At 48.2% G+C, this 7,862-nt stretch overlaps 1 protein-coding gene across 1 annotated transcript; it reads right to left on the reverse strand.

Moving 5' to 3' along the window:
* Nucleotides 1-2,053: 2,053 nt before the first annotated feature.
* LOC134696858 (neurofilament heavy polypeptide-like) lies at nt 2,054-3,821 on the reverse strand. Its single transcript, XM_063558814.1, has 3 exons — nt 2,867-3,821; nt 2,527-2,719; nt 2,054-2,345 (listed from the first exon to the last, which is right to left on the reverse strand). The coding sequence occupies exons 1-3, from the start codon at nt 3,819-3,821 to the stop codon at nt 2,054-2,056; spliced, it is 1,440 nt and encodes a 479-aa protein (XP_063414884.1).
* Between the last annotated feature and the right edge of the window lie 4,041 nt (nt 3,822-7,862).

Here is a 7,862-nt window from a genome sequence, read left to right on the forward strand (position 1 = left end):
TAATTTTGATGTCCGCAACTGTGACTTTAAGATCCCGGTTAGCACGGCGTTCGCTGATGTAGGTCCGAAAGCAGTGCTGCAACAAATCTGCATCCTCCTTGGTCCAGGTTCGTGGGCGGCTGATCTTTGGCATATCAGGAGCAGCACCACGTGCAGACGGGCGGACCGGCTCAGGCGCAGAGTCTGAGTCGGTATCTGCAATGATGTCGGCCCCGGAGACTCGTGGAAGTTTGGGCTGAACGGAGGAGGACTTCTTGGTTTTTTACTTTGTTGGACTTGGGGGGGGGGAGCAACTGTCTCACTAGCGGGAAGGCGTACACATCCATCCCGTCGTGAGCTAACCGACCGATCTACCAGTTCTCCCGCCCTTCGGCGTCCTCCTCATCTTGATTGATGTCACTAGGATCGTCTACATCCCCATCGAGTTGTTCTTCCTCCATCGTCTGTACCTTAACACCAGTCTAATTAGTCAATACACTTTACCAAATCTGATTACAAATGATATCGTTTGCCTTTGCGGACTTAAACGTTCCCTGAACCATGTCATACCAACGGTCTGCAACCGCGGGTGAATGAGCCATGTAGGCGGTAAGGATCTCCTGGGACTCTTTAGACTGGGTGGTCTATCTATGGATCGTGACGATCAACTTACGCAGCCTGGTTGTGGTAAACCGTGGCAGGTTCACGTTAATCTCCGATCCATATATTTGCCAGCATTTATTCATAGCGTCAACGATTTGGCTGCTAGTTAATGGTGCGCAAGAGGTTCCAAGAAACACATTCTCCGTAGCGATGCCCTTTTTCAGGACTATCGGTCTATAGTATTTGATAAAGGTTTTCATATAATTATAGACGAGGCCCGGGAAGTTGATGTTACAAGGTTTAGTGATTACCTTATGTCGTCGAACCCGGACGATGTAGTCAATTCCCACTTGCGTGCCTTCTTGCAATTCCTGCATGGTCAGGTTTCGGAAATCGCCGGCCCTCTTACCGTTCATAATTTCCAATAGCATCAAAATGTGACCACAGACTAGAGTGAATGCTTCCACAGTTAAACCCGTAGGCTTAGTACCAGCTGATAGAACTTTATTTAGTCTTACAGCTAAATCGGACGTAGTGTAGTTCCAGACATACACTCCATCCAGGAGCTGAGTCTGGTCTGTGCGGCGCATGGCTTGGTCCCTAGTCTTTTCCATGTTATACGTGGTATAAACACGGTTCACATGCATAGTGAGAATAGTCCAGGAATGTAGGTCCGGTACGATGGCTAGGACCCGGTCTTGCCTCCCGTGGAGAAACTCACAGAAGCGTTTCAATGCCAGCACGTAGTTAGACATGGTACCAGCCCCTAGTGGCTTCTCACGTCTTTCCAGCGGGCCGGATCGTGCTTGTTAGTGGCAACCTGCTCTAGAATGCCGTCTTTATCCCAACATCTCTGCAGATCACGTAACGACCCAAACGTGAAGGCACTTGCATTAACGATAAAGGACAAGATCGTTTTAACTTTTTGTAGTAAGTCCTTTACGATACTGGGCTTGTACGTGTAACCACCTCTACTGGACAGGAAAGCCTCGAAGCCTGTCATGACCGATTTATATAAATCCATCGGCCGTCTCCGGGCGTGATAATGCCGCTGAGACCAGGCGATCTTTAATCAATAGCGGATCAGTCAATTTGTGTACAAGTTGCAAGTGCCTTTTCAGTCTAGTGTGAGACTGTTTGCAGTATGGACATGTCAGGGCCTTTTTATTATCAGCACCGGTCGTCATTTCCGTCCACTGAACGAGGAGTGCATCGATCTCCTCATTGCAGAGCTGGTGGGCTAGTTTCAAATGACGCCGCATATGGCCCGACTTCACTTGATTGCACAGATGGCACGTCACGAGCGCCTGATCCTCCACCTTATGAGTACAATCTCTTTTTTTTGCAAGCAGTACTCTTCCCCATCTTGACAGCCCATTCATGTCTTGTCTGTTGTCTAGCCAATGCAGTGGGCTTGTACGTGTAACCACCTCTACTGGACAGGAAAGCCTCGAAGCCTGTCATGACCGATTTATATAAATCCAACTGCCTCTCTAGTTTGCTTTGTTACCGCTGCCTTGCTAGTAATACCGCCTGACCTGTTAGAGCTTGCTTCAGGGGAGGACGCCTCGTCGTCCTGTGCATCCTGAACGTTAGAGCTTGCTTCAGGGGAGGACGCCTCGTCGTCCTGTGCATCCTGAACGTTAGAGCTTGCCTCAGAAGAGGACGTCTCGTCTTCCTGTGCATCCTGAACGTTAAAGCTGACTTCAGGGAAGGACGCCTCGTCGTCCTGTGCATCCTGAGCAACTGTCTTGGGACCTTTCCTGTCCGAAACTTTTTCACATTTATGTGTAACATTTTCACATGACGGGTAGCAATTGTCAGAAAAATACAAAAGTCCGTCCACCGAATAAAGTTGCTTAGAAGGGTTCGATATGTTTTACACTGATAGCCCTTAAGGGTATATATAGTATATAATAAAAAATATATTAACATAAAACTCACCGTGTCGTAGCGGCTCTCCTCTTCCTTCCTCGAACTGGCTCGTCAGCTGGCTCTGGGTCATCAGCTTCAGAATCAGTGTCAGACCCTGACTCCTCCGCTGGGACGTCAGCAGCAACAGCTTGAACATCAGTTCCATCGGAAATGGCCTCGAACTCCGCAATAGTGCGGGCGACAAACCCCTTGGCCGAAGAATCTGCAAGAAAAGTGCGAACATTTATAAGTAACATTCACAAAATTTGTTTTTTTCTCGGGCCGCCTTGACACAATATTTACAGTGACATGTAATATGAGTAGCAATTTATTGAAGGTAGCGCCTTAACCGACTACACGGCCTTTGCACGGACCGCTAGCTCCGGATCAGAGTGTTCAACAGGGCCGGAAGGAACTTGCATAGCGGTAGTGGAGACGGACTTAGGTGGAGAGTCGACCCTCGTCACCACCCGAGCAGGCGCTTCTACTTCTGGGTCTACATCCACACATGGGATCATTAAATCCAAGGGCCTCGCGCACTCTTTATACTCCGGCCGGGGATGAGTAACACACATTGCAATTTCTTCCTCATTCGGGAATTCAGCACTATATTTAAGAACCCAATTAGCGACAAACGTATCATGGGAGGCGGGCTCCATTTTTTCCGACTTTGCCTCTACAGCTTTAGGGGTTACCTCAGCCCTCGTGACTACCTTGGTCACCGTCTCGGCATTGGCCTTGGCCTTTCCAACTTCGGCTTCCCCCTCAGCCGGCAAACGCGTGGATATGTCTCTCGCTCTCTTCTTTGTCTCATTTTTGTCCGAGGCGACAACAAGCTTAGCCTTCTTGCACGGTGCCTCCACTTGATTAGACTCGACGACTACCGCCGAGTCGGCTTCAGGGGTTACCTTAGCCTTCTTGGCCTTGGCCTGTCCCGCGACAGCTTTTGCGTCCCCTTCATCAAGCAACCGCTTGGCTAGCTTTCTGGCTTTCCTTTTCTCTTTTTTAAGAGCTTTCCTCTCCCGACTGATGGACTTGGCCTCGTCGACAGTAGCCGCATCATCGGCCTCATCCTGGTGTGCTACACCTTTGTTACCCCGGCAATCGGACGGAGCCGTTGCGACGACGGCAGCGGGCTCGAGTGTTATTTTGCTTGCCATCTGCTGCATCACTGTCTCTTTCTTTGTCAGCCACGAGGCGGTACCAGCTGGAATACGCTCTATGATAATTTTCACGGCTAGAATGTGCTCTAGTCTGTGCTTACCATATCTGCTGGGAGTATGGAACACGCAGTGTGACTCAGCGTGTAAATAATGTAAATACATATAATAAACAAAGAAACCTACACTGGTAAAAAAATATAAACTTAAAAAGAAAACAAAATCACAGTAATTGGTAGAGTCATGTAAAATGTCCGGTACATGCTATACAATGAGGTTCACGCAGAGCCAGAGCGATCTGGCCTGCCTCGAAGCCGCCTCTCTGCCTCCCTTCTTTTGCGGTGCAAATTCTTCTCTTTCTTTTCTTCACTTTCCTCGTCTTCTCCTCCTCCCTCCTTCGAGTCTCTTCTTCAGGAGAGGGATAGGGGTCGGGGTGGATGAGGATGAACTCAACACCCCGACCCTCTATCATTTCCACCATCTCTTTCGTTCGTTCGAAGGTGGCGATCTTCAATTCTTGTTTGTAATAGTTATATTCTTCTGTTGACGGATGACTGCTTTCCAGCAGCCTATTCCATCCCTTCCTGCTTCCACGAAACTTGATAATGTACGTCGTCGTCATTGCTTTATATCTGAAAAATAGAGGAAACAATAATATGGAAAACCCCATGGTTAACCCTATGCGGTGTCAGGACCCAAGCAAACAACCGACAGTTGTCCCATTGGCTATGAGATATCTTTACAAGTTATATAAGTAGCAATTAATTGAAGGTAGCGCATTTCACAATATTTACAGTGACATGTAATATGAGTAGCAATTTATTGAAGGTAGCGCCTTAACCGACTACACGGCCTTTGCAGGGACCGCTAGCTCCGGATCAGAGTGTTCAACAGGGCCGGAAGGAACTTGCATAGCGGTAGTGGAGACGGACTTAGGTGGAGAGGCGACCCTCGTCACCACCCGAGCAGGCGCTTCTACTTCTGGGTCTACATCCACACATGGGATCATTAAATCCAAGGGCCTCGCGCACTCTTTATACTCCGGCCGGGGATGAGTAACACACATTGCAATTTCTTCCTCATTCAGGAATTCAGCACTATATTTAAGAACCCAATTAGCGACAAACGTATCATGGGAGGCGGGCTCCATTTTTTCCGACTTTGCCTCTACAGCTTTAGGGGTTACCTCAGCCTTCGTGACTACCTTGGTCACCGTCTCGGCATTGGCCTTGGCCTTTCCAACTTCGGCTTCCCCATCAGCCGGCAAACGCGTGGATATGTCTCTCGCTCTCTTCTTTGTCTCATTTTTGTCCGAGGCGACAACAAGCTTAGCCTTCTTGCACGGTGCCTCCACTTGATTAGACTCGACGACTACCGCCGAGTCGGCTTCAGGGGTTACCTAAGCCTTCTTGGCCTTGGCCTGTCCCGCGACAGCTTTTGCGTCCCCTTCATCAAGCAACCGCTTGGCTAGCTTTCTGGCTTTCCTTTTATCTTTTTTAAGAGCTTTCCACTCCCGACTGATGGACTTGGCCTCGTCGACAGTAGCCGCATCATCGGCCTCATCCTGGTGTGCTACACCTTTGTTACCCCGGCAATCGGACGGAGCCGTTGCGACGACGGCAGCGGACTCGAGTGTTATTTTGCTTGCCATCCGCTGCATCACTGTCTCTTTCTTTGTCAGCCACGAGGCGGTACCAGCTGGAATACGCTCTATGATAATTTTCACGGCTAGAATGTGCTCTAGGCTGTGCTTACCATATCTGCTGGGAGTATGGAACACGCAGTGTGACTCAGCGTGTAAATAATGTAAATACATATAATAAACAAAGAAACCTACACTGGTAAAAAAATATAAACTTAAAAAGAAAACAAAATCACATTAATTGGTAGAGTCATGTAAAATGTCCGGTACATGCTATACAATGAGGTTCACGCAGAGCCAGAGCGATCTGGCCTGCCTCGAAGCCGCCTCTCTGCCTCCCTTCTTTTGCGGTGCAAATTCTTCTCTTTCTTTTCTTCACTTTTCCTCGTCTTCTCCTCCTCCCTCCTTCGAGTCTCTTCTTCAGGAGAGGGATAGGGGTCGGGGTGGATGAGGATGAACTCAACACCCCGACCCTCTATCATTTCCACCATCTCTTTCGTTCGTTCGAAGGTGGCGATCTTCAATTCTTGTTTGTAATAGTTATATTCTTCTGTTGACGGATGACTGCTTTCCAGCAGCCTATTCCATTCCTTCCTGCTTCCACGAAACTTGATAATGTACGTCGTCGTCATTGCTTTATATCTGAAAAATAGAGGAAACAATAATATGGAAAAACCCCATGGTTAACCCTATGCGGTGTCAGGACCCAAGCAAACAACCGACAGTTGTCCCATTGGCTATGATATATCTTTACAAGTTATATAAGTAGCAATTAATTGAGGGTAGCGCATTTCACAATATTTACAGTGACAAGTTACCTTAGCCTTCTTGGCCTTGGCCTGTCCCGCGACAGCTTTTGCGTCCCCTTCATCAAGCAACCGCTTGGCTAGCTTTCTGGCTTTCCTTTTATCTTTTTTAAGAGCTTTCCTCTCCCGACTGATGGACTTGGCCTCGTCGACAGTAGCCGCATCATCGGCCTCATCCTGGTGTGCTACACCTTTGTTACCCCGGCAATCGGACGGAGCCGTTGCGCCGACGGCAGCGGGCTCGAGTGTTATTTTGCTTGCCATCCGCTGCATCACTGTCTCTTTCTTTGTCAGCCACGAGGCGGTACCAGCTGGAATACGCTCTATGATAATTTTCACGGCTAGAATGTGCTCTAGGCTGTGCTTACCATATCTGCTGGGAGTATGGAACACGCAGTGTGACTCAGCGTGTAAATAATGTAAATACATATAATAAACAAAGAAACCTACACTGGTAAAAAAATATAAACTTAAAAAGAAAACAAAATCACATTAATTGGTAGAGTCATGTAAAATGTCCGGTACATGCTATACAATGAGGTTCACGCAGAGCCAGAGCGATCTGGCCTGCCTCGAAGCCGCCTCTCTGCCTCCCTTCTTTTGCGGTGCAAATTCTTCTCTTTCTTTTCTTCACTTTTCCTCGTCTTCTCCTCCTCCCTCCTTCGAGTCTCTTCTTCAGGAGAGGGATAGGGGTCGGGGTGGATGAGGATGAACTCAACACCCCGACCCTCTATCATTTCCACCATCTCTTTCGTTCGTTCGAAGGTGGCGATCTTCAATTCTTGTTTGTAATAGTTATATTCTTCTGTTGACGGATGACTGCTTTCCAGCAGCCTATTCCATTCCTTCCTGCTTCCACGAAACTTGATAATGTACGTCGTCGTCATTGCTTTATATCTGAAAAATAGAGGAAACAATAATATGGAAAAACCCCATGGTTAACCCTATGCGGTGTCAGGACCCAAGCAAACAACCGACAGTTGTCCCATTGGCTATGATATATCTTTACAAGTTATATAAGTAGCAATTAATTGAGGGTAGCGCATTTCACAATATTTACAGTGACAAGTTACCTTAGCCTTCTTGGCCTTGGCCTGTCCCGCGACAGCTTTTGCGTCCCCTTCATCAAGCAACCGCTTGGCTAGCTTTCTGGCTTTCCTTTTATCTTTTTTAAGAGCTTTCCTCTCCCGACTGATGGACTTGGCCTCGTCGACAGTAGCCGCATCATCGGCCTCATCCTGGTGTGCTACACCTTTGTTACCCCGGCAATCGGACGGAGCCGTTGCGCCGACGGCAGCGGGCTCGAGTGTTATTTTGCTTGCCATCCGCTGCATCACTGTCTCTTTCTTTGTCAGCCACGAGGCGGTACCAGCTGGAATACGCTCTATGATAATTTTCACGGCTAGAATATGCTCTAGGCTGTGCTTACCATATCTGCTGGGAGTATGGAACACGCAGTGTGACTCAGCCTGTGGTCCGCTGCCGCTCTCTGTAGCGGGATATTTTCTCGTGGAGGCCATGCATGTAAATTCGGGCTGCTAATAAATAGAAAAACCGGTTAATGACCCACGAATACTTCCCCTGGTTTTGCGGTCCAGCGACATGACCGTATGGGGTGGAAAAATTAATCTTAAAGTTAAGAGAGCCACTTAATTGTAAGGGGGAGTATATACACGGGTCACCGGAATGGTATCGCCCTTGGCACGCAGGTAACGGAAGCTTTAAGTCTTGACCCGATGGGTTAGGCCGTGTCAGACA

Source organism: Mytilus trossulus, chromosome 14 (assembly GCF_036588685.1).
Source record: "Mytilus trossulus isolate FHL-02 chromosome 14, PNRI_Mtr1.1.1.hap1, whole genome shotgun sequence".
Lineage (NCBI taxonomy): Eukaryota > Metazoa > Mollusca > Bivalvia > Mytilida > Mytilidae > Mytilus > Mytilus trossulus.

Excerpts from the sequence above, each read along its gene's own strand:
- LOC134696858 (XM_063558814.1), bottom strand. The coding sequence starts at position 3,821 with ATGTATTTACATTATTTACACGCTGAGTCACACTGCGTGTTCCATACT. Across the intron at positions 2,720-2,866 it reads TGATCCGGAGCTAGCGGTCC|ATTCTTCGGCCAAGGGGTTT; the intron begins GTGCAAAGGCCG and ends CTTTTCTTGCAG. Across the intron at positions 2,346-2,526 it reads AGGAGAGCCGCTACGACACG|GAAAGGTCCCAAGACAGTTG; the intron begins GTGAGTTTTATG and ends AGTTTCGGACAG.